The 27,746-nt window shown below is 42.1% G+C and overlaps 1 protein-coding gene across 2 annotated transcripts in view; it reads left to right on the top strand.

Moving 5' to 3' along the window:
• Positions 1–27,746, top strand: part of LOC120978499 (flavin-containing monooxygenase 5-like) — a 463,632-nt gene that overhangs the window by 290,419 nt on the left and 145,467 nt on the right. For both annotated transcript variants that reach the window (XM_040406667.1, XM_040406666.1), the window contains exon 4: positions 10,112–10,274. In XM_040406667.1, coding sequence (XP_040262601.1) covers positions 10,112–10,274 — 163 coding nt within the window. The remainder of the gene's footprint in view (positions 1–10,111; positions 10,275–27,746) is intronic.

Here is a 27,746-nt window from a genome sequence, read left to right as displayed (position 1 = left end):
GGCCTGTGGGTGGGTTTTGACCCAGGATACTGATGACCGGCTCCTTAAAGTCCACAAACGCACAATTGGGGTGTTGGGCCGACAGCATCCTCAGCTGGCCCTTTAAGTGTTCAGTGTTTACACCCGCAATGAACTGCTCTCTCAGAGTCCGGTCTTGGTCTTCAGCCTCCCGGGGGTCCACCTGGACCATGGCCCTCAAGGTCTCTTGCAGGGACAAAGCAAAATCACGGAGTGACTCACCGGGCTTTTGCTTTCTGCTGAAAAATCGCATCTTAACTTCCGACACCGTGCTAGCTTCAAACGTGGTGCCGAGGCGATCAAAGATCTGTCCCATGTTATTTTTTTCAGAGCTGGGCCATGACATGACTTCCCTGCGGGCGACCCCTTCTAACTGCGCTAAGAGGATCTCCATCTGTTGCTCCGCAGAGATAGGATAGAGCCGGAATAAGGCCATGATTTGGTCTTTAAAGTCTTTCAGTTTGTGGGCTTCCCCGGAGTATCGCGGGAACCAGGGGGCCCCAAAGTAATATGGCATGGTCAGCGGCACTAGACTGGATGCTGCCAAAGCGGCGGGCGCCCTGTTCTCATCTGCGTGAATTACAGAAGGCTCGTTGGGGGCCACCTGCCCCGTTTCCTCAGATGCGGACATGGCGTGGTCTATGGAGGCAAGTTCTTTAGGCGGACTCACGCTGGACTTCGCTCTCTCAGGCCGTTGCTAAGGGTGACCACGGAGAGGGTATGGCCCTTTAATGAGCGGCGGAGCAGGCCGAAATACAAATTGAATGTGCTTCCCCCGGATTGAGTCCTTTATTGCTAATGAGGGGCCTCCCCCTAGTTTCCCAGCAAGGATCGGAATCTTCCCGGTACTTGAATACAAAGGGGCTAGATAATATCGAAGTTTTACTCACTCCGGTGATGCGCAGTCCAAGTCTCGCGAGGTACGTGATCACGTCGTGCGGAGGTCCCACGCGCAGCGTCAGGAGATAGGCGCGGCCTCTTGGAGCTTCCAGATTCGAGGTAGGCGGTATCTTCTTTGAAGGCAGGGCGGTACCTCCTCTTCTTTTTCGCGCCAGACGGACACAACGATGGCGCAACGATAATTCCAGTCAGCTTAGGCGGCCGTCTTTAAGCATAAGGCTGTCAATTCACTGACAGCAAGCGGTGGTTCAAAAAGCAGCAAACAGTCCACAATATACAGTTTTCACACCGCGATTTTCCACAGTTCTTTGGCCCAACAATTTTCAAATAAACAGATAGGGCATTTATCACTGAATAGGCAATTATGGCACACAGTTCAGATTCCACTATGGCGTAGGAATATTTTGTATCCTGTTCGTGACGCCAAAATATGCAGTACGCCAGTCCTTCAGGCGGAGCGAATGTGAGGTCACGGGGGTCAGTTAGCAGACCGAGAGTTGATCTTAGTACTCACAGTTTGTAGAAGACCCTGGGCAGGCGTACAGCAGTGATGGAGAGGCTGGCACATAGATCTTCTGGGGCACTCTCTGAATATAGGGACCAGGCCGGGTGGTAGGTGAGGTGCCCTGGGTGTTGGAAGTTTAGCGTGCCTGTGGCAAGATCCCTTACAGTTTGTGACGCCAGTGCCGGTAACGGTGGCGCACTGATTTGTTGGAGGAATAATTGAGGTACACAAAGTTGCAGTGAACCAGAACTTCTTTTTACTGAACAGTTCAACTATTTACAGGTTTCAGTTAGTTCCACATGAAAAATGTTGGTCACAGGCAGGCTTCACATAAATGGCAGGCAAAGTCTTTGCAAGATACTCAGAGGGAATAACACTTACAGATCAGGCTGTATTTTCCTCAGATCCTGTCTGGCTTTCTCCAAGGACCGTATGCCCTATAGCTGGCTTTATCCTTGGGTAGGGAAACCTTCCTCTGGTATAAATTCTCTTGCTGTAAATATCCTTCTGCCCTTCAGCTTTCTACAAAGCTGGATAAAAGTGGCTCTGCACTGTACTTTACAAGGTGCTAGATATCTGCAGGAGGCAACTTCTTCTCCTGGGTTAACTTCTGAGCTTTTCTTACTCAGGAACTCAGGCAGGCTAGACTGAGCTACTTAGCCTCCTGCACTGGACTGGACTGAACTACTCTTTCCTGTCTGGGCCTAACTATATATACTAGGGGGTTCCCTAGCTCCCTCTACAGCTTAGGAGGAGAAACTACACCCCTAGCAGGCCTGGTACAGGAGATAATCGTTACAATGCAATATACATTACAATGCAATATAAAATACAATAGCAATTTCCCACCAGGGGTGGGGCAACATGACCCTTAGTAGTGCCCACCCATACGTAGTGGGACACTACAAATACACCTTCTGATAATGACCCCAGGTGGTGACCCCCACAAGGGAGACGCAGACAAATTGCTTCTTTTCCTGAGACCAAAACTGGAATACATCTTTACAGATATATAGGTATAGACACACACATAGAAACATAGAAACATAGAAACATAGAAACATAGAATGTGTCGGCAGATAAGAACCATTTGGCCCATCTAGTCTGCCCAATATACTGAATACTATGGATAGCCCCTGGCCCTATCTTATATAAAGGATGGCCTTATGCCATTAAGATTGCAGGACCTGAATGACGCCACCAATGTAGTTGAAGCTCCAGTAATTGAGGACCAGTCAGTGGAGGCAAAAGCACCTAGTAGGGGCAGGACTAGACTGACAGAGCGATCATGTGAACAAACACATGACCGCAGTGTCAGAGATGTGTCAGAGGGCACGCCCAGACTCCACCAGAAGAGCCAATCAAAAGCACCCAGTAGGGGCAGGACTAGGCTGACAGAGCGATCATGTGAACAAACACATGACCGCAGTGCCGGCAGGTAGGAGCTGAACAAAAGATAGAATAAAACAGTATAACAAGACACATCGTTAACCCCTCATACTACTCGATAATAGGTGACTACATTGCGCTATGGACAGGTGGATTACACCCCACCACATGGCGATGATATATTACAAGACCATGTTCATACTCATCATAATCAAAATCACACCATGGACAATAAACAATAAAAGGGTGCATACCATATATTGTGAAAGGGAATAGTGGCACAAGTGCCAGTATCCCAAAGCAGCAGCTGACTTAGCTTGACATAAAGTGCTAATGCGTGAAGCAGATATATATATATACACTGCTCAAAAAAATAAAGGGAACACAAAAATAACACATCCTAGATCTGAATTAATAAAATATTTTTCTGAAATACTTTGTTCTTTACATAGTTGAATGTGCTGACAACAAAATCACACAAAAATAAAAAATGGAAATAAAATTTTTTAGCCCATGGAGGTCTGGATTTGGAGTCACACTCAAAATTAAAGTGGAAAAACACACTACAGGCTGATCCAACTTTGATGTAATGTCCTTAAAACAAGTGAAAATGAGGCTCAGTAGTGTGCCTCCACTTGCCTGTATGACCTCCCTACAATGCCTGTGCATGCTCCTGATGAGGTGGCGGACGGTCTCCTAAGGGATCTCCTCCCAGACCTGGACTAAAGCATCTGCCAACTCCTGGACAGTCTGTGGTGCAACGTGACGTTGGTGGATAGAGCAAGACATGATGTCCCAGATGTGCTCAATTGGATTCAGGTCTGGGGAACGGGCGGGCCAGTCCATAGCATCAATGCCTTCGTCTTACAGGAACTGCTGACACACTTCAGCCACATGAGGTCTAGCATTGTCTTGCATTAGGAGGAACCCAGGGCCAACCGCACCAGCATATGGTCTCACAAGGGGTCTGAGGATCTCATCTCGGTACCTAATGGCAGTCAGGCTACCTCTGGCGAGCACATGGAGGGCTGTGCGGCCCTCCAAAGAAATGCCACCCCACACCATTACTGACCCAATGCCAAACCGGTCATGCTGGAGGATGTTGCAGGCAGCAGAACGTTCTCCACGGCGTCTCCAGACTCTGTCACGTCTGTCACATGTGCTCAGTGTGAACCTGCTTTCATCTGTGAAGAGCACAGGGCGCCAGTGGCGAATTTGCCAATCTTGGTGTTCTCTGGCAAATGCCAAACGTCCTGCACGGTGTTGGGCTGTAAGCACAACCCCCACCTGTGGACGTCGGGCCCTCATATCACCCTCATGGAGTCTGTTTATGACCGTTTGAGCAGACACATGCACATTTGTGGCCTGCTGGAGGTCATTTTGCAGGGCTCTGGCTCCTACGGCCTCCTCCACGTCTCCTGATGTACTGGCCTGTCTCCTGGTAGCGCCTCCATGCTCTGGACACTACGCTGACAGACACAGCAAACCTTCTTGCCACAGCTCGCATTGATGTGCCATCCTGGATAAGCTGCACTACCTGAGCCACTTGTGTGGGTTGTAGACTCCGTTTAATGCTACCACTAGAGTGAAAGCACCGCCAGCATTCAAAAGTGACCAAAACACCAGCCAGGAAACATAGGAACTGAGAAGTAGTCTGTGGTTACCACCTGCAGAACCACTCCTTTATTGGGGGTGTCTTGCTAATTGCCTATAATTTCCAGCTGTTGTCTATCCCATTTGCACAACAGCATGTGAAATTGATTGTCACTCAGTGTTGCTTCCTAAGTGGACAGTTTGATTTCACAGAAGTGTGATTGACTTGGAGTTACATTGTGTTGTTTAAGTGTTCCCTTTATTTTTTTGAGCAGTGTATATATATAGCATAAGTGTTAATGGAGGCACCCAACCATGGGGGCTGAATTGCTACAATATTATGTTGATCATACACAAAAATAAGTGCCAATAGGGTACACATAGATAAAATAAAATACAACCAAGTAATTATGTACTTCACGAGAGAAGAAAAGACACAAGTGATAAGCAGGTGAGTAGGGTGCACAGTGCAGTGATAGATTGAAAAGAAAAGAAAAGAGAAGATTAGATTGTACATCATGGTGGGTATATATTACATAGAAACATAGAAACATAGAATGTGTCGGCAGATAAGAACCATTTGGCCCATCTAGTCTGCCCAATATACTGAATACTATGGATAGCCACCGGCCCTATCTTATATGAAGGATGGCCTTATGCCTATCCCATGCATGCTTAAACCCCTTCACTGTATTTGCAGCTACCACTTCTGCAGGAAGGCTATTCCATGCATCCACTACTCTCTCAGTAAAGTAATACTTCCTTATATTACTTTTAAACCTTTGCCCCTCTAATTTAAAACTGTGTCCTCTTGTGGTAGTTTTTCTTCTTTTAAATATGCTCTCTTCCTTTACCGAGTTGATTCCCTTTATGTATTTAAAAGTTTCTATCATATCCCCTCTGTCTCTTCTTTCTTCCAAGCTATACATATTAAGGTCCTTTAACCTTTCCTGGTAAGTTTTATCCTGCAATCCATGTACTAGTTTAGTAGCTCTTCTCTGAACTCTCTCTAGAGTATCTATATCCTTCTGGAGATATGGCCTCCAGTACTGCGCACAATACTCCAAGTGAGGTCTCACCAGTGTTCTGTACAGCGGCATAAGCACTTCACTCTTTCTACTGCTTATACCTCTCCCTATACATCCAAGCATTCTGCTGGCATTTCGTGCTGCTCTATTACATTGTCTTCCCACCTTTAAGTCTTCTGAAATAATTACTCCTAAATCCCTTTCCTCAGATACTGAGGTCAGGACTGTGTCAAATATTCTATATTCTGCCCTTGGGTTTTTACGCCCCAGGTGCATTATCTTGCACATTATTTAATATTTTAGCACTCTACACAGCCATAAAATATGTAGTACTGTTACAGTGAGTGGGAGCAATGCTGTGCCCTGATGCTTTTGGGGACGGTGTTGTGTCCATGGAAAAGGACATGGAGGAGGTGGATAAGTGCCTGGGTGTGGGAGACTGGCCTATATAATCGTCGAGAGGTTAAAAGGACTTGGCCATGTTGTTGGGGTGCTGCCTCTCCGCTGCCACAAAAAACATTGACACAGTGGGCCGTGAAAGACATGTACTGTCCCTGCCTATAAAATCTTCTCCAGGTGGTGTCCAACGTGGCGTGAACCTTGCTGCATAGTGACAATCGCAGAAAGTGGCCCCTTTTTCTCCACCATGTGAGAGTACAAGGCAGCAATGGCTTTTTTGGAGAAATAAATGGCAGCAAAAGGGCCAGGTGGGAATTAAAGGTTATGTTCATCTTTGAGGACAATTTTTTATTTTTTATTGTTGCAGTGTCCTGATTTGGAGCTAAAAATATTTTTTTATATTGGTTATTATTAAAAATATGAAGCCCTTTTTTCTGTAAAGGGCTGAGATGCTCTTGTAGCAGGATCTGGATTTTTTCTCTGCTCTGTCAGCCAGCTCACTTGAATGGCTCCTTATCTTTGCTCTCTGACATTATAAACACATATTGTAGCTCATTTCTTATCTTACTGACAAGAATGTGACTTAGGATACTTTCACACTCGGATTTTTGGGCGGATCCGTCATGGATCTGCAAAAACTGATCCGTTACAATAATACAACCGCATGCATCCATCATGAACGGGTCCGTTTGTATTATCTGTAACATAGCTAACATGGATCCGTCACGAACTCCATTGAAATTCCATGGGAGACGGATCCGTTTTCTATTGTGCCAGATTGTGTCAGAGAAAATGGATCTGTCCCTATTGACTTACATTGTGTGCCAGGACGGATCCGTTTGGCTCAGTTTTGTCAAGCAGACAGCAAAACGCTGCAGGCAGCGTTTTGGTGTCCGCCTCCAGAGCGGAATGGAGACTGATCGGATGCAAACTAATGCATTCTGAGCTGATCCTTTTCCATTCAGAATGCATTAGGGCAAAACTGATCTGTTTTGGACCACTTGTGAGAGCCCTGAACGGATCTCACAAACGGAAAGTAGCCTTAAATAAATGTTTATGACCTCTTAGTAAATTACACATAAGGTTTATTAGGCCTCATGCACACAACACCGTCAGTTTTTCATGGCCATTTTGCATCAGTGTATGCATCCATTTTCTGGTTGTGTGTCCGTTTTTAATGTCCGTTTTGCATCTGTTTTGGATCAGTTTTTCATGTCCCTTAGAAACAGACATGAAAAATGTATGAATTTGATTGGCGGTTATTTCTAGACCCACCCTTCTGAGAACACACACAGGATGGTAGGGCCCCAGCTAAAATGCCCCCCATAGTGTAGGATATTTTTTTGTTGTTGCTGCCCCCAGCTTTAATAATGCCCCTATGCAGGCCCCCAGCAAAAATAATTTCCCCCAAAGTGTAAGATTATTTTTTTTTTACTGTCCCCAGCTTTAATAATGTCCCCCATGTAGGCCCCCAGCTAAATAAATGTCCCCCACAGTGTATATAATCTTTTTAACCACCCCTAGCTTTAATAATGCCCCCAATGTAGGGCCCCATCTTAAATAATGTCCCCCATAGTGTGTTTTTTTTTTTTTAGGGCCCCCAGCTTTATAATGTCCCCAACGGTTGATATAATGCCCCCATAGAATCCCACAGCCAAAAAAAAAAAAAAAACTCACCTTATCCACTTGTCTCTTCTCTCTTCACAGAACAGGACCTGCCGAAGGTGCGCGATGACATCACTGCGCGCTCCCACGTGGTTACGTCACCACGCAGATCGCAGGTTCTTTGGCAGGTCCTGCTCAATGAAGAGAGAAGAGACTGCCGCTCCGTGAGCAAGTGGATGAGGTGAGGTTTTTTTTAACCCCTAAATGGCCTGTGTACCCGTTTTTTAGACGGGTGCACTTCTGTCAATTGGCCTTTAAAAACGGTCTAATTGATTTCAATGGGGTCCATCCGTTCTATTTTTGGACGGACGCTATTCACTGGCCGTTAAAAGAACGGCCATGTGAATAGCCCCATAAACTTTCACTGGTGCTTGTAGCCTTAGTCATGAAGTCAAAGTAAAAAGTACATTCACGCAGCTAGACAAAAAGTTAACCCTTTGTGACAGATCATCTCAATATTTTTATTAAAGACCAATAGAAAAAAAAGATTTTTAGCCCAAAATGAGTAAAATGCAATCATAAAAAAAATTGCCTCCGAAGGTGTACCTTTTAAGATTGCGCATCATCGGTTTGCTGGGTGCATAGAGTTTTGTTTAATTGCCATGCATTCTGTTATCAATGGCTGAAGATGGAGCAGAGGAGGAGTTTGAGCAGGAGAAGCGGAAAGGGATGATTTTGATGTGAAAGACTGTACTGCCTGTGGATGCGGCTTAGCTGGTGCAAGAGGGATCAGGAGAAGGAGAGAACTCCTGCTTCGGGGACTGTCTGCCACCTGTTTGCCCATGACATGGGTGATACCACTTCATGCGGTTCAATAAAGCTATGATGCCTACGTTTGTGTTTGCCTGCCCACATCTTACTTTGCTCTTCCATGGCTTGCAAAAGGAAATGCTTATTTTCTTCCGGGAGCGTTGAGAAAAAAATGCCATATGACAGATACTGAAAATAAAAAACTCCTGTATTCCACTTGATTGCTTAAAGTGCTGTATTCATTTCTTAGGTGGGTATCCAGTTAATAACTGAACGTTTTCGGCCATAGGCCTTCATCAAAGTACTGGATGAAGCGTAACAGAGGGAATGGAGACAGCAAGGAGAAGGGGGACAAAGTTGACCTGTATGTGTAACGTTGCTGGATGGGGGCAATTGTCCTGTAAGGATGGCGTCAGTAGTTATGTCAGATATGTGTCCCCTCACAGTAGTTATGGCCAGATATGTGCCCCCTCACAGTAGTTATGGCCAGATATGTGCCCCCTCACAGTATTTATGCCAGATATGTGCCTCCTTCACAGTAGTTATGGCCAGATACAGTATGTGCACCCTCACAGCAGTTATGGCCAGATATGTGCCACTTCACAGTATTTATGCCAGATATGTGCCTCCTTCACAGTATTTATGGCCAGATATGTGCCCCCTCACAGTAGTTATGGCCAGATATGTGTCCTCTTTACAGTATTTATGGCCAAATATGTGCCCCCTCACAGTCATGGCCAGTTGTGCCCCTTTCAGAGGAAGTAAAAAATAAATAAACCGTAAATACTCACTTGCTTCCTCCGATGATCAAAGCTCAGATGCTGGCGCTCCCCAGCAGGCAGGATATTGTTACACATTGCGCTGCTGTGTAGGAGCAGCACAGAGGCTGATTCCATTGCTCCTGCTATACAGTCCGTCAGTGAGATGTGTGAGGGCATCGTACTGCTGCTAGGGAGCTCTGATAGCTGAATTGTGAAGCGGGGAGCGGACAACTCGCTGCTTTACCATTACAGTCATCTGGGAGCAGGACATGCCTAAGCTGTTCCGGGAACGTGGGACAGCCACTGAAATCCCAGACCGCCCAACCAGATCCAGGATGGTTGGGAGGTATGATAATGCCTTGCAGGCAACCTCAAGCCATTCATGAGGGATTACACTGATGGATGTGGATGAATGAGTCTTAGCCACTATAAAACATCCCAACCAGGAAATACTAGTGTTCTCTGTGGTTATACAACAAAGAGATAGGACATCTGAGAGAGAGATTGTAAAACACAGAATTAAAATAGTTTATTTATAGTGAGTGTGTTTCATAGTGAGGAGAAGAAAATAGATAATTTACAATGAACAGAAAGAGAGAGAGAGATATTTTAGAGAAAGCTAGGTGTCAGACTCAGTCAGTCAGTGAGTGTGTTAGTAAGTACAGGCAGGTTGGCATCCATGACTTTGAGTGAGTGCTGCTGCTGCTAATGCTACAAGTTCATTTTCTGATTAACGTAAAACACCCAAATCTTCATCACATTCATAATCACTAATCTTCTGCAAAAATATGTTGATCCTCATACTGTTACATGTGCCACTGCCTGTTGCTGCAGACATCAATGTGACCCAGCTCACTTTTAGCATATTATCTAATAGTGTAAACACTGCCACCAAAAAGTGGCATATTTAAATCCTGTTGCTGCTAGTGTGCCACTGCCTGATGATACAGATATAAGTGATGTGACGTGCTATCACTCATTGTTTTGCATGTTATTTAAGTCTCCTATATTTTAAATGCCAGTTGCATTGTTAGCTGATATCTGTCATCTGTGTAAATAATGAATCCACTAGTAATATCATACTCTATGTAAATGTATTTCAGACTACAGTGTGCAGCATAAAAAGAAGCCCAACATTTTCTGCCACTGGCCAATGGATTGTCACCACTGAAAAAGAAGATAAGCAAGACGTAGCTGTTTTTGACGCTGTCATGATCTGCACAGGACATCATACTTTTCCGAACTTACCATTATATTCTTTTCCAGGTAATTATGTCTGTTATCACTAATATATATATATATTTAATATATATATATATATATATATATATATATATATACTGAGTATATACAGTACAGACCAAAAGTTTGGACACACCTTCTCATTCAAAGAGTTTTCTTTATTTTCATGACTATGAAGGCATCAAAACTATGAATTAACACATGTGGAATTATATACATAACAAACAAGTGTGAAACAACTGAAAATATGTCATATTCTAGGTTCTTCAAAGTAGCCACCTTTTGCTTTGATTACTGCTTTGCACACTCTTGGCATTCTCTTGATGAGTTTCAAGAGGTAGTCCCCTGAAATGGTCTTCCAACAGTCTTGAAGGAGTTCCCAGAGATGCTTAGCACTTGTTGGCCCTTTTGCCTTCACTCTGCGGTCCAGCTCACCCCAAACCATCTCGATTGGGTTCAGGTCCGGTGACTGTGGAGGCCAGGTCATCTGACGCAGCACCCCATCAATCTCCTTCATGGTCAAATAGCCCTTACTTTCAAAGTTTTCCCAATTTTTCGGCTGACTGACTGACCTTCATTTCTTAAAGTAATGATGGCCACTCGTTTTTCTTTACTTAGCTGCTTTTTTCTTGCCATAATATAAATTCTAACAGTCTATTCAGTAGGACTATCAGCTGTGTATCCACCTGACTTCTCCTCAACGCCACTGATGGTCCCAACCCCATTTATAAGGCAAGAAATCCCACTTATTAAATCTGACAGGGAACACCTGTGAAGTGAAAACCATTTCAGGGGACTACCTCTTGAAGCTCATCAAGAGAATGCCAAGAGTGTGCAAAGCAGTAATCAAAGCAAAAGGTGGCTACTTTGAAGAACCTAGAATATGACATATTTTCAGTTGTTTCACACTTGTTTGTTATGTATATAATTCCACATGTGTTAATTCATAGTTTTGATGCCTTCAGTGTGAATCTACAATTTTCATAGTCATGAAAATAAAGAAAACTCTTTGAATGAGAAGGTGTGTCCAAACTTTTGGTCTGTACTGTATATATATATATATATATATATATATATATATAAAATCTCCTTACACACAATACTATAGCATTTTTGCTGATAACACAGTGACTAGAGGTGAGCCAATTTCTTTAAATTCATTTCAGGTCCATTTAAAAAAAAAAAAATCAGATGGAAGGTTTTATTCAGGTACAAATAAATTCAACCCAAATCAAAAGAGCACAGATTGCCCTGGGTTCTCCTAGGACTGTATGCAGCTACTTTTAAACTTTTTACCACTTAACACATAATGCCGTACATTTACGACATTATGCGCGCGCGTTTGTATAGAGCGGGCTGCTGCAGTGAACCAGCTTAATACGCGGCGGGGGGTACCAGCTGTATCATACAGCAGACACCCGGCCACAATGATCGGGATTGGCAATCCCACAGAACACGTCATTTAACCCTTCAAATACTGCGATCAACGCCAATCACAGCATCTGTGAGGTAAGGGAGAGGGATGTGGCTCCCTCTGCCTTCTGATCGGAGCCCCCACAGTGAAATCGCGGGGCTCCGATTGGTTATAATAGCAGCCTAGACACTGCTGAAGCTTTCCAGGATTGCCATGGTAATCTTCCTACTGAACTATGCATGAGGGCATGAGGCATAGCTCAGCATGGATAGTGTAAAAATCCTATTTACCCTAATAGATATCTATTAGGGTGAATAGAACAAAAGTAAAAATAAATTAAAAAAAACACCCCACTGAAATATTAAAAGTTTAAATCACCCCTCTTTCCCAATTTTACATATAAATATATATAAAACAATAAAAAAAAACATATTAGGTATAGCTGTGGTCAAAAATGGTTTTACAAAACTAACAGTCAAGCCAGAGGTGGGCAAACTTTTTGACTCGTGGGCCACAATGGGTTCATATATTGGACCTGGGGGCCGGACCAAGAGTAGATGGATGGGGCGTTTGTGTGAAATTATATAAATTAAATAAAAATTTAGTTTAGTTTAATTCAAGGTAGAAAAGCATAAAAAGAGTTATTGTACAAAACTTTTATGCAGTGTATTTCTTTCATAACAAAGTATGTATAACTCACCTTCGATTTTAGTGGGAACAGTGTTGTTGGTCTCCCTTTTTTGTTAAGGCATCAAAGTCTCCATAATGCCCCCCCCATATTGTGCCAGTATATAGGGCCCCCATAGTGCTACCCCCTCTTCTCCATAGTGCCCCCCATAGTGCTTCCCCCTCTTCTCCATAGTACCAATCCATATTGTGCCAGTATATAGGACCCCCATAGTGCTTCCCCTCTTCTCCATAGTACCAATCCATATTGTGCCAGTATATAGGGCCCCCATAGTGCTTCCCCTCTTTTCCATAGTGGCCCCCATAGTGCTTCCCCTCTTCTCCATAGTACCAATCCATATTGTGCCAGTATATAGGGCCCCCACCCCCCTTCTTGCCACAGTATACTATAAATAATAAAAACAATAAACACATATACTTACCTTATGCTGCTGTCAGTGATGCGATGCAGGCCTCTTCCAGCCTGTGTCCCGCTCTGTACAGCTCAGGCAGCGCAAATACGTCTGCCGCCTGCACCGGCCTCTGATAGGCTGCAGGCCTAGTGCCTGTAGCCTATTAGAGGAACGGGCAAGGGAGACGACTCTCCCCTGCTCCTCCGCACCATTCATCTGTATCGCTGTCTTGAGGACAGCGATACAGATGAATATGGAGAGGAGCGCTTCCACAATGGAAGCGCTCATCTCCACTCCTGCTGCCTCCGGACAGAAATGGGGGGGGTCCCATCGCGGTCACATGAGCAGCTCCGCGGGCCGGATAAAAAGGTCCGCTGGGCGGTACACGGCCTGCGGGTCGTAGTTTGCCCATCACTGGTCTAGATGATGCTCACCAGTTACTCTGAAGCCTGGCCTACTGACCACCCTTCAGTGTTAATACAGACCCAAATAACAATGAACAAATGGCTGGCTGACAGTAATTTGCATGTACTTTTATTAAATCTTATACATAATATAAAATCCAATGCATAAAAAACAGCCTTTACATATACATAAATAACTAAATAACAAAGTTCATGCAATCTATTTCATAGACAAGGTCCCTTTAAATGCGGAGCTCTCGCATACATAAAAGAAAAAAATAGAAAAAAAAGGTTTCCTTATAATTTCTTTGTATTGGGTGTGTGGTCTACTCGGAGTTCCTAAAATAAAGTTCAATTCAGGTTTGTTAAGTATTCCCTTATGGTATGCTTTCTCACACATTTCAACCAGCTCTTTATGATAGTCCTCTATTAGGTCCCTCTCTAGTGCAATATAAGTATTGGTATCTGACAATTGTTTCCTACATTCCTCATCATAATTTTGGGTATCTAAAATCACTATCGCTCCGCCTTTATTGTCAGATACCAATACTATAAATAAATATACAACAAACCATTTTAACCACCTCAGCTCCCCTAGCTTAAACACCCTTAATGGCCAGACCACTTTTTACAATTCTGCACTACACTACTTTCACGGTTTATTGCTCGGTCATGCAACTTACCACCCAAATGAATTTTGCCTCCTTTTCTTCTCACTAATAGAGCTTTCATTTGGTGGTATTTCATTGCTGCTGACATTTTTACTTTTTTTGTTATTAATCGAAATTTACCGATTTTTTGGCAAAAAAATGACATTTTTCACTTTCAGTTGTAAAATTTTTCAAATAAAACTACATTTCTATTTAAAATTTTCTCTAAATTTATTGTTCTACATGTCTTTGATAAAAAAAATGGTTTGGGTACAAGTTATAGCGTTTACAAACTATGGTACAAAAATGTGAATTTCCGCTTTTTGAAGCAGCTCTGACTTTCTGAGCACCTGTCATGTTTCCTGAGGTTCTACAATGCCCAGACAGTAGAAAAACCCCACAAATGACCCCATTTCGGAAAGTAGACACCCTAAGGTATTCGCTGATGGGCATAGTGAGTTCATAGAACTTTTTATTTTTTGTCACAAGTTAGCGGAAAATGATGATTTTTTATATATTTTTTTTCCTTACAAAGTCTCATATTCCACTAACTTGTGACAAACAATCAAAACTTCCATGAACTCACTATGCCCATCACAAAATACCTTGGTGTGTCTTCTTTCCAAAATGGGGTCACTTGTGGGGTAGTTATACTGCCCTGGCATTTTAGGGGCCCTAATGCGTGAGAAGTAGTTTGAAATCAAAATGTGTAAAAAATGCCCTGTGAAATCCTAAAGGTGCAATTTGGAATGTGGGCCCCTTTGCCCACCTAGGCTGCAAAAAAGTGTCACACATGTGGTATCACCGTACTCAGGAGAAGTTGGGCAATGTGTTTTGGGGTGTCTTTTTACATATACCCATGCTGGGTGAGAGAAATATCTCGGCAAAAGACAACTTTTCCCATTTTTTTATACAAAGTTGGCATTTGACCGAGATATTTATCTCACCCAGCATGGGTATATGTAAAATGACACCCCAAAACACATTGCCCAACTTCTCCTGAGTACGGCGATACCACATGTGTGACACTTTTTTGCAGCCTAGATGCGCAAAGGGGCCCAAATTCCTTTTAGGAGGGCATTTTTGGACATTTGGATCCCAGACTTCTTCCCAAGCTTTAGGGCCCCTAAAATGCCAGGGCAGTATAAATACCCCACATGTGACCCCATTTTGGAAAGAAGACACCCAAAGGTATTCAATGAGGGGCATGGCGAGTTCATAGAAGATTTTTTTTTTTTAAATAATAAATTATTTATTTTTATTTTTTTCTCACAAAGTCTCCCTTTCCGCTAACTTGGGACAAAAATTTCAATCTTTCATGGACTCAATATGCCCCTCAGCGAATACCTTGGGGTGTCTTCTTTCCAAAATGGGGTCATTTGTGGGGTGTTTGTACTGCCCTGGCATTTGAGGGTCTCCACAATCATTACATGTATGGCCAGCATTAGGAGTTTCTGCTATTCTCCTTATATTGAGCATACGGGTAATGAGATTTTTTTTTTCCGTTCAGCCTCTGGGCTGAAAGAAAAAATGAACGGCACAGATTTCATCATTCGCATCGATCAATGTGGATGAAAAAATCTCTGCCAAAAAAATAAAAAGGAGGGGAAAGGCATACACCGACTTTTGTGTAATCTGACAGCAGCGCAATGCTTCTGTCAGAATGCACATCAGTGCTGCAGCTCGTTCATCGGTTGGTCCACCTAGAAGGTAAAAAAAACAAAAGAAAAAACCAGGCCGCAACGCATTAAATTTATTAACATTAAGTTTTTCTAACATTTGAATGGAACTTTTATAAACTTTAACTTTTTGAACAGAACATTAACTTTTTTGCTTACCGTTGATTATTATTTTTTTTACCTTTATAGGACAAACCTCTCCTTCCCCATGGGACAATGTGCAAAGCGCAAATCGCCCAGAGATGTGGCGAAGTACATTATGCACTTTGTCCCAGGTGAAAGGAGAGGTTTGCAGCAGCTGTGAGTGAAAGGGCCCTAATAGCCCTGTGTGCCTGTCCTGTGTCACGCAATCCCTATGCTAAGTGTACCTGTGTGTGGTACTTCCGGAAACACTCCCCTAAGCATAGGGCAGGGTGGTCAGGGCAGTCAGAACAGAAATAGCGGGTGTCACGCCTTATTCCACTCCTGCTACAGACACAACATCTTTTTCGGGGTGACGCTTGGGTTGAGGTACCAGCAACAACACTGGGGAAATGTTGCTCGTGTAGACGGCTCACTACACTGGAGGTTGGGGCAACGGAACCTCCTGGATACAGGAGGTTCTCGATGATCTCTTCCTGAAATTTGAGGAAGGATCCTGTTCTCCCAGCCTTACTGTAAAGAACAAAACTATTATAGGCAGCCAATTGAATTAAATATACAGACACCTTCTTATACCAGCGTCTGGTGCTGCGGGACACTAAATAAGGAAAGAGGACCTTTTATTCATTATGACAATGTGAACTAAGTATACAGTCATGGAGAGCAGCGCCCGGGGATCTCACTGCACTTACTATTATCCCTGGGCGCCGCTCCGTTCTCCCGCTATGCCCTCTGGTATCTTCGTTCACAAAGTTATGGTAGGCGGAGTCTGCCCTTGTTCTGCTGTAGCGCTGGCCAATCGCATTGCAGAGCTCACAGCCTGGGAGAAAAGAACCTCCCAGGCTGTGAGCTCTGCGCTGCGATTGGCCAGCGCTACAGCAGAACAAGGGCTGACTCCGCCTACCATAACTTAGTGACTGAAATCTCCGCCTACCATAACTTACTAAGCGAGGATACTGGAGGGCATAGCGGGAGAACAGAGCGGCGCCCAGGGATAATAGTAAGTGCAGTGAGATCCCCGGGCGCCGCTCTCCATGTATGTATACTTAGTTCACATTGTCATAATGGGTGAAAGGTCCTCTTTAAATGGGAAATAAAGGAAATGCTCATACGTAACATTAAATCGGTCATCTATTTAATAGAATAACAGTGTCAAAAACAATACATAGGGAGAGCAAACAGGGCCCTTAAAACAAGAGTTTCTGAACACATTAACCCTTTCATGACCAAGGGTCATTGATGCCCCAGTGTCCAGGTCAAAATTTACAAATCTGACATGTGTCCCTTTATGTGGTAAAAACATTGGAACGCTTTTACTTATCCAAGTGATTCAGAGATTGTTTTCTAGTGACACATCGTACTTCATGACAGTCATAAATCAATATATTTCACATTTACTTATGAAAAAATCCCAAATTTACCAAACATTTAGAAAATTCGCAATTTTAAAAATTTCAATTTCTCTGCTTTTAAAACAGAAAGTGATACCTCATAAAACATTTGTTACTTAACATTTCCCATATGTCTACTTCATTTTGTAATTGCATTTTTTTTTTTAGGATGTTAGAAGGCTTAATATTTTTAAGGAATTTTCCAAAACCCACTTTTTAAGGACCAGTTCAGGTCTGAAGTCACTTTGTGAGGCATATATAGTGGAAACCCCCCATAAATGACCCCATTGTAGATACTACACCCCTCAAGTTACTCAAAACTGATTTTACAAACTTTGTTAACCCTTTAGGTGTTCCACAAGAATTAAAGGAAAATGGAGATGAAATTTTAAAATTTTACTTTTTTGGAAGATTTTCCATTTTTAATCTATTTTTTTCTTTAACACATTGAGGGTTAACAACCAAACAAAACTCAATATTTATTACCCTGATACTGCGGTTTGCAGAAACTCCCCACATGTGGTCGTAAACTGATATAGGGGCACACGGCAGGGCGCAGAAGGAAAGGAGCACCCAATGGTTTTTGCTGGACTGGTTTTTAGATGCCATGTCCCATTTGAAGCCCCCCTGATGCACCATTACAGTAGAAACTCCCAAAAAGTGACCCCATTTTGGAAACTAAGGGATAAGGTGCTAGTTTTATTGGTACTATTTTAAGGTACATATGATTTTTAATTGCTCTATATCATGTATTTTTTTGGCACCGTTTTTATTTTTTATTTTTTACAAGATTCATCTGACAGGGTAGAAAAAAAATAATGTTTTTGTGTCTTCATTTTCTGAACACCATATTTTTTTCTTCTGCTTATCGTCTTGTGCAGGGGCTCGTTTTTTGCAGAAAGAGTTGAGGTTTTTATTGGTACAATTTTGGGTACATAGGATTTTTTGATCATTCATTATTACACTTTATGGGGCAAGGTGACCAAAAAATTGGTTGTTTTGGAAGTTTTTATTTATTTTTACAGCGTTCATCTGAGGGGTTATATCATGTGACATTTTTATATAGCAGATCGTTACGGATGTGGCGATACCTAATATGTATGCTTTTTCTTATCTATTTATTATCTATTATTGTGTAAAACACACAATAATAGCATTTTTGAAACCAAAAGATGATGTTTTAGTGTCTCCAAAGAAAAAACCAGGCCGCAACGCATTAAATTTATTAACATTAAGTTTTTATAACATTTGAATGGAACTTTTATAAACTTTAACTTTTTGAACAGAACATTAACTTTTTTGCTTACCGGTGATTATTATTTTTTTTACCTTTATAGGACAAACCTCTCCTTCCCCATGGGACAATGTGCAAAGCGCAAATCGCCCAGAGATGTGGCGAAGTACATTATGCACTTTGTCCCAGGTGAAAGGAGAGGTTTGCAGCAGCTGTGAGTGAAAGGGCCCTAATAGCCCTGTGTGCCTGTCCTGTGTCACGCAATCCCTATGCTAAGTGTACCTGTGTGTGGTACTTCCGGAAACACTCCCCTAAGCATAGGGCAGGGTGGTCAGGGCAGTCAGAACAGAAATAGCGGGTGTCACGCCTTATTCCACTCCTGCTACAGACACAACATCTTTTTCGGGGTGACGCTTGGGTTGAGGTACCAGCAACAACACTGGGGAAATATTGCTCGTGTAGACGGCTCACTACACTGGAGGTTGGGGCAACGGAACCTCCTGGATACAGGAGGTTCTCGATGATCTCTTCCTGAAATTTGAGGAAGGATCCTGTTCTCCCAGCCTTACTGTAAAGAACAAAACTATTATAGGCAGCCAATTGAATTAAATATACAGACACCTTCTTATACCAGCGTCTGGTGCTGCGGGACACTAAATAAGGAAAGAGGACCTTTTATTCATTATGACAATGTGAACTAAGTATACAGTCATGGAGAGCAGCGCCCGGGGATCTCACTGCACTTACTATTATCCCTGGGCGCCGCTCCGTTCTCCCGCTATGCCCTCTGGTATCTTCGTTCACAAAGTTATGGTAGGCGGAGTCTGCCCTTGTTCTGCTGTAGCGCTGGCCAATCGCATTGCAGAGCTCACAGCCTGGGAGAAAAGAACCTCCCAGGCTGTGAGCTCTGCGCTGCGATTGGCCAGCGCTACAGCAGAACAAGGGCTGACTCCGCCTACCATAACTTAGTGACTGAAATCTCCGCCTACCATAACTTAGTAAGCGAGGATACTGGAGGGCATAGCGGGAGAACAGAGCGGCGCCCAGGGATAATAGTAAGTGCAGTGAGATCCCCGGGCGCCGCTCTCCATGTATGTATACTTAGTTCACATTGTCATAATGGGTGAAAGGTCCTCTTTAAATGGGAAATAAAGGAAATGCTCATACGTAACATTAAATCGGTCATCTATTTAATAGAATAACAGTGTCAAAAACAATACATAGGGAGAGCAAACAGGGCCCTTAAAACAAGAGTTTCTGAACACATTAACCCTTTCATGACCAAGGGTCATTGATGCCCCAGTGTCCAGGTCAAAATTTACAAATCTGACATGTGTCCCTTTATGTGGTAAAAACATTGGAACGCTTTTACTTATCCAAGTGATTCAGAGATTGTTTTCTAGTGACACATCGTACTTCATGACAGTCATAAATCAATATATTTCACATTTACTTATGAAAAAATCCCAAATTTACCAAACATTTAGAAAATTCGCAATTTTAAAAATTTCAATTTCTCTGCTTTTAAAACAGAAAGTGATACCTCATAAAACATTTGTTACTTAACATTTCCCATATGTCTACTTCATTTTGTAATTGCATTTTTTTTTTTAGGATGTTAGAAGGCTTAATATTTTTAAGGAATTTTCCAAAACCCACTTTTTAAGGACCAGTTCAGGTCTGAAGTCACTTTGTGAGGCATATATAGTGGAAACCCCCCATAAATGACCCCATTGTAGATACTACACCCCTCAAGTTACTCAAAACTGATTTTACAAACTTTGTTAACCCTTTAGGTGTTCCACAAGAATTAAAGGAAAATGGAGATGAAATTTTAAAATTTTACTTTTTTGGAAGATTTTCCATTTTTAATCTATTTTTTTCTTTAACACATTGAGGGTTAACAACCAAACAAAACTCAATATTTATTACCCTGATACTGCGGTTTGCAGAAACTCCCCACATGTGGTCGTAAACTGATATAGGGGCACACGGCAGGGCGCAGAAGGAAAGGAGCACCCAATGGTTTTTGCTGGACTGGTTTTTAGATGCCATGTCCCATTTGAAGCCCCCCTGATGCACCATTACAGTAGAAACTCCCAAAAAGTGACCCCATTTTGGAAACTAAGGGATAAGGTGCTAGTTTTATTGGTACTATTTTAAGGTACATATGATTTTTAATTGCTCTATATCATGTATTTTTTTGGCACCGTTTTTATTTTTTATTTTTTACAAGATTCATCTGACAGGGTAGAAAAAAAATAATGTTTTTGTGTCTTCATTTTCTGAACACCATATTTTTTTCTTCTGCTTATCGTCTTGTGCAGGGGCTCGTTTTTTGCAGAAAGAGTTGAGGTTTTTATTGGTACAATTTTGGGTACATAGGATTTTTTGATCATTCATTATTACACTTTATGGGGCAAGGTGACCAAAAAATTGGTTGTTTTGGAAGTTTTTATTTATTTTTACAGCGTTCATCTGAGGGGTTATATCATGTGACATTTTTATATAGCAGATCGTTACGGATGTGGCGATACCTAATATGTATGCTTTTTCTTATCTATTTATTATCTATTATTGTGTAAAACACACAATAATAGCATTTTTGAAACCAAAAGATGATGTTTTAGTGTCTCCAAAGAAAAAACCAGGCCGCAACGCATTAAATTTATTAACATTAAGTTTTTATAACATTTGAATGGAACTTTTATAAACTTTAACTTTTTGAACAGAACATTAACTTTTTTGCTTACCGGTGATTATTATTTTTTTTACCTTTATAGGACAAACCTCTCCTTCCCCATGGGACAATGTGCAAAGCGCAAATCGCCCAGAGATGTGGCGAAGTACATTATGCACTTTGTCCCAGGTGAAAGGAGAGGTTTGCAGCAGCTGTGAGTGAAAGGGCCCTAATAGCCCTGTGTGCCTGTCCTGTGTCACGCAATCCCTATGCTAAGTGTACCTGTGTGTGGTACTTCCGGAAACACTCCCCTAAGCATAGGGCAGGGTGGTCAGGGCAGTCAGAACAGAAATAGCGGGTGTCACGCCTTATTCCACTCCTGCTACAGACACAACATCTTTTTCGGGGTGACGCTTGGGTTGAGGTACCAGCAACAACACTGGGGAAATATTGCTCGTGTAGACGGCTCACTACACTGGAGGTTGGGGCAACGGAACCTCCTGGATACAGGAGGTTCTCGATGATCTCTTCCTGAAATTTGAGGAAGGATCCTGTTCTCCCAGCCTTACTGTAAAGAACAAAACTATTATAGGCAGCCAATTGAATTAAATATACAGACACCTTCTTATACCAGCGTCTGGTGCTGCGGGACACTAAATAAGGAAAGAGGACCTTTTATTCATTATGACAATGTGAACTAAGTATACAGTCATGGAGAGCAGCGCCCGGGGATCTCACTGCACTTACTATTATCCCTGGGCGCCGCTCCGTTCTCCCGCTATGCCCTCTGGTATCTTCGTTCACAAAGTTATGGTAGGCGGAGTCTGCCCTTGTTCTGCTGTAGCGCTGGCCAATCGCATTGCAGAGCTCACAGCCTGGGAGAAAAGAACCTCCCAGGCTGTGAGCTCTGCGCTGCGATTGGCCAGCGCTACAGCAGAACAAGGGCTGACTCCGCCTACCATAACTTAGTGACTGAAATCTCCGCCTACCATAACTTAGTAAGCGAGGATACTGGAGGGCATAGCGGGAGAACAGAGCGGCGCCCAGGGATAATAGTAAGTGCAGTGAGATCCCCGGGCGCCGCTCTCCATGTATGTATACTTAGTTCACATTGTCATAATGGGTGAAAGGTCCTCTTTAAATGGGAAATAAAGGAAATGCTCATACGTAACATTAAATCGGTCATCTATTTAATAGAATAACAGTGTCAAAAACAATACATAGGGAGAGCAAACAGGGCCCTTAAAACAAGAGTTTCTGAACACATTAACCCTTTCATGACCAAGGGTCATTGATGCCCCAGTGTCCAGGTCAAAATTTACAAATCTGACATGTGTCCCTTTATGTGGTAAAAACATTGGAACGCTTTTACTTATCCAAGTGATTCAGAGATTGTTTTCTAGTGACACATCGTACTTCATGACAGTCATAAATCAATATATTTCACATTTACTTATGAAAAAATCCCAAATTTACCAAACATTTAGAAAATTCGCAATTTTAAAAATTTCAATTTCTCTGCTTTTAAAACAGAAAGTGATACCTCATAAAACATTTGTTACTTAACATTTCCCATATGTCTACTTCATTTTGTAATTGCATTTTTTTTTTTAGGATGTTAGAAGGCTTAATATTTTTAAGGAATTTTCCAAAACCCACTTTTTAAGGACCAGTTCAGGTCTGAAGTCACTTTGTGAGGCATATATAGTGGAAACCCCCCATAAATGACCCCATTGTAGATACTACACCCCTCAAGTTACTCAAAACTGATTTTACAAACTTTGTTAACCCTTTAGGTGTTCCACAAGAATTAAAGGAAAATGGAGATGAAATTTTAAAATTTTACTTTTTTGGAAGATTTTCCATTTTTAATCTATTTTTTTCTTTAACACATTGAGGGTTAACAACCAAACAAAACTCAATATTTATTACCCTGATACTGCGGTTTGCAGAAACTCCCCACATGTGGTCGTAAACTGATATAGGGGCACACGGCAGGGCGCAGAAGGAAAGGAGCACCCAATGGTTTTTGCTGGACTGGTTTTTAGATGCCATGTCCCATTTGAAGCCCCCCTGATGCACCATTACAGTAGAAACTCCCAAAAAGTGACCCCATTTTGGAAACTAAGGGATAAGGTGCTAGTTTTATTGGTACTATTTTAAGGTACATATGATTTTTAATTGCTCTATATCATGTATTTTTTTGGCACCGTTTTTATTTTTTATTTTTTACAAGATTCATCTGACAGGGTAGAAAAAAAATAATGTTTTTGTGTCTTCATTTTCTGAACACCATATTTTTTTCTTCTGCTTATCGTCTTGTGCAGGGGCTCGTTTTTTGCAGAAAGAGTTGAGGTTTTTATTGGTACAATTTTGGGTACATAGGATTTTTTGATCATTCATTATTACACTTTATGGGGCAAGGTGACCAAAAAATTGGTTGTTTTGGAAGTTTTTATTTATTTTTACAGCGTTCATCTGAGGGGTTATATCATGTGACATTTTTATATAGCAGATCGTTACGGATGTGGCGATACCTAATATGTATGCTTTTTCTTATCTATTTATTATCTATTATTGTGTAAAACACACAATAATAGCATTTTTGAAACCAAAAGATGATGTTTTAGTGTCTCCAAAGAAAAAACCAGGCCGCAACGCATTAAATTTATTAACATTAAGTTTTTATAACATTTGAATGGAACTTTTATAAACTTTAACTTTTTGAACAGAACATTAACTTTTTTGCTTACCGGTGATTATTATTTTTTTTACCTTTATAGGACAAACCTCTCCTTCCCCATGGGACAATGTGCAAAGCGCAAATCGCCCAGAGATGTGGCGAAGTACATTATGCACTTTGTCCCAGGTGAAAGGAGAGGTTTGCAGCAGCTGTGAGTGAAAGGGCCCTAATAGCCCTGTGTGCCTGTCCTGTGTCACGCAATCCCTATGCTAAGTGTACCTGTGTGTGGTACTTCCGGAAACACTCCCCTAAGCATAGGGAAGGGTGGTCAGGGCAGTCAGAACAGAAATAGCGGGTGTCACGCCTTATTCCACTCCTGCTACAGACACAACATCTTTTTCGGGGTGACGCTTGGGTTGAGGTACCAGCAACAACACTGGGGAAATGTTGCTCGTGTAGACGGCTCACTACACTGGAGGTTGGGGCAACGGAACCTCCTGGATACAGGAGGTTCTCGATGATCTCTTCCTGAAATTTGAGGAAGGATCCTGTTCTCCCAGCCTTACTGTAAAGAACAAAACTATTATAGGCAGCCAATTGAATTAAATATACAGACACCTTCTTATACCAGCGTCTGGTGCTGCGGGACACTAAATAAGGAAAGAGGACCTTTTATTCATTATGACAATGTGAACTAAGTATACAGTCATGGAGAGCAGCGCCCGGGGATCTCACTGCACTTACTATTATCCCTGGGCGCCGCTCCGTTCTCCCGCTATGCCCTCTGGTATCTTCGTTCACAAAGTTATGGTAGGCGGAGTCTGCCCTTGTTCTGCTGTAGCGCTGGCCAATCGCATTGCAGAGCTCACAGCCTGGGAGAAAAGAACCTCCCAGGCTGTGAGCTCTGCGCTGCGATTGGCCAGCGCTACAGCAGAACAAGGGCTGACTCCGCCTACCATAACTTAGTGACTGAAATCTCCGCCTACCATAACTTAGTAAGCGAGGATACTGGAGGGCATAGCGGGAGAACAGAGCGGCGCCCAGGGATAATAGTAAGTGCAGTGAGATCCCCGGGCGCCGCTCTCCATGGGGCGCCTCTTTATGGGGCAAGGTGACCAAAAAATTGGTTGTTTTGGAAGTTTTTATTTATTTTTACAGCGTTCATCTGAGGGGTTATATCATGTGACATTTTTATATAGCAGATCGTTACGGATGTGGCGATACCTAATATGTATGCTTTTTCTTATCTATTTATTATCTATTATTGTGTAAAACACACAATAATAGCATTTTTGAAACCAAAAGATGATGTTTTAGTGTCTCCAAAGAAAAAACCAGGCCGCAACGCATTAAATTTATTAACATTAAGTTTTTATAACATTTGAATGGAACTTTTATAAACTTTAACTTTTTGAACAGAACATTAACTTTTTTGCTTACCGGTGATTATTATTTTTTTTACCTTTATAGGACAAACCTCTCCTTCCCCATGGGACAATGTGCAAAGCGCAAATCGCCCAGAGATGTGGCGAAGTACATTATGCACTTTGTCCCAGGTGAAAGGAGAGGTTTGCAGCAGCTGTGAGTGAAAGGGCCCTAATAGCCCTGTGTGCCTGTCCTGTGTCACGCAATCCCTATGCTAAGTGTACCTGTGTGTGGTACTTCCGGAAACACTCCCCTAAGCATAGGGCAGGGTGGTCAGGGCAGTCAGAACAGAAATAGCGGGTGTCACGCCTTATTCCACTCCTGCTACAGACACAACATCTTTTTCGGGGTGACGCTTGGGTTGAGGTACCAGCAACAACACTGGGGAAATGTTGCTCGTGTAGACGGCTCACTACACTGGAGGTTGGGGCAACGGAACCTCCTGGATACAGGAGGTTCTCGATGATCTCTTCCTGAAATTTGAGGAAGGATCCTGTTCTCCCAGCCTTACTGTAAAGAACAAAACTATTATAGGCAGCCAATTGAATTAAATATACAGACACCTTCTTATACCAGCGTCTGGTGCTGCGGGACACTAAATAAGGAAAGAGGACCTTTTATTCATTATGACAATGTGAACTAAGTATACAGTCATGGAGAGCAGCGCCCGGGGATCTCACTGCACTTACTATTATCCCTGGGCGCCGCTCCGTTCTCCCGCTATGCCCTCTGGTATCTTCGTTCACAAAGTTATGGTAGGCGGAGTCTGCCCTTGTTCTGCTGTAGCGCTGGCCAATCGCATTGCAGAGCTCACAGCCTGGGAGAAAAGAACCTCCCAGGCTGTGAGCTCTGCGCTGCGATTGGCCAGCGCTACAGCAGAACAAGGGCTGACTCCGCCTACCATAACTTAGTGACTGAAATCTCCGCCTACCATAACTTAGTAAGCGAGGATACTGGAGGGCATAGCGGGAGAACAGAGCGGCGCCCAGGGATAATAGTAAGTGCAGTGAGATCCCCGGGCGCCGCTCTCCATGGGGCGCCTCTTTATGGGGCAAGGTGACCAAAAAATTGGTTGTTTTGGAAGTTTTTATTTATTTTTACAGCGTTCATCTGAGGGGTTATATCATGTGACATTTTTATATAGCAGATCGTTACGGATGTGGCGATACCTAATATGTATGCTTTTTCTTATCTATTTATTATCTATTATTGTGTAAAACACACAATAATAGCATTTTTGAAACCAAAAGATGATGTTTTAGTGTCTCCAAAGTCTGAGAGCTTTTTTTTCTTTTGACCGATTGTCTTAGGTAGGGTCTAATTTTTTGCAGAATGGGGTGATGGTTTGATTGGTACTATTTTGGGGGGCATATGCCTTTTTGATCACTTGGTGTTGCACTTTTTGTGAAGTAAGGTGACAAAAATAGCTTTTTTGGCACAGTTTTTTTTTTTTTTTACGGTGTTCACCTGAGGGGTTAGGTCAAGTGATATTTTTTATAGAGCAGGTTGTTACGGACGCGGCAATACCTATTATGTCTACTTTTTTATTTATTTCACTTTAGCACAATAATAGAAGTTTTGAAGCAAATAAAATTGTATTTTAGTGTCTCCATTGTCTGAGTCATAGTTTGTTTTTTGTTTTTTACTAATTGTCTCAGGTAGGATCTCATTTTTTGTGGGATGAGGTGACTATTTTATTGGTACCCTTTTGTGGGACATACACCTTTTTTATCGCTTGGTGTTGCACTTTTTGTGATGTAAGTTGACAAAAATGGTTTTTTTTGACACAGTTTTATTTTTTTATGGTGTTCTCCTAAGGGGTTAGGTCATGTTATATTCTTATAGAGCAGGTTGTTATGGACGCGGCGATACCTAATATCTCAACTTTTTTTTTTTTTTTTACTTTAACACAATAATAGCATATTTGAAATAATAAAATTATGTTTTAGTGTGTCCATGTTCTGATAGCTATAGTTTTTTTATTTTTTGAGAAATGTTCTTATGTAGGGGCTCATTTTTGCAGGATGAGGTGACGGTTTTATTGGTACCATTTTGTTCGACATACACCTTTTTGATCGCTTGGTGTTTATTTTTATTTTTTTATGGTATTTAGCGGACGGGGTGGATCATATGATATATTTATAGAGCCGGTCGTTACGGATGTGGTGATACCTAATATGTATATTTTTTTTTTTTTTTTTTCATTTTTTATAGGAAAAGGCAATTTTATTTTTAATTTACATTAACATTTTTTTTTTACTTTTATTATTACATTTTTTTTTTTAATCAAGTCTCACTTGGATCTTGAAGATCCAGTTGGGCTGATGGCTGTACTATACTTTGCAATGCGCAAATATAAACTAACCTTAAACCGCCGCAATAACTCAGCTAAAGATATGGACACATTGTAGCAGACAACGAGGACGTGTTACAAGTTTGCCATTCATTAAAAGTACTGAACAATCCAGCTAAGGCTAATTTCACACTGGTGTTTTTGGGTCCGCTTGTGAGATCCGTTTCAGGGCTCTCACAAGCGGCCCAAAACGGATCAGTTAAGCTCCAATGCATTCAAATGGATAAGGATCCGTTCAGAATGCATCACTTTGGCTGCGTTTGACCTCCGTTGCGTTTTTTAGATGGTCACTAAAAGGCAGCTTGCAGACTTTGTGACCGTCTGACTATACGGATCCTAACGGATGACAATGTAAGTGAATGG

The sequence above is a fragment of the Bufo bufo genome, chromosome 9 (genome assembly GCF_905171765.1).
Source record: "Bufo bufo chromosome 9, aBufBuf1.1, whole genome shotgun sequence".
NCBI lineage: Eukaryota > Metazoa > Chordata > Amphibia > Anura > Bufonidae > Bufo > Bufo bufo.
The sequence above is the reverse complement of the archived record's forward strand: the minus strand, read 5'-3'. Positions and strand labels throughout refer to the sequence as shown.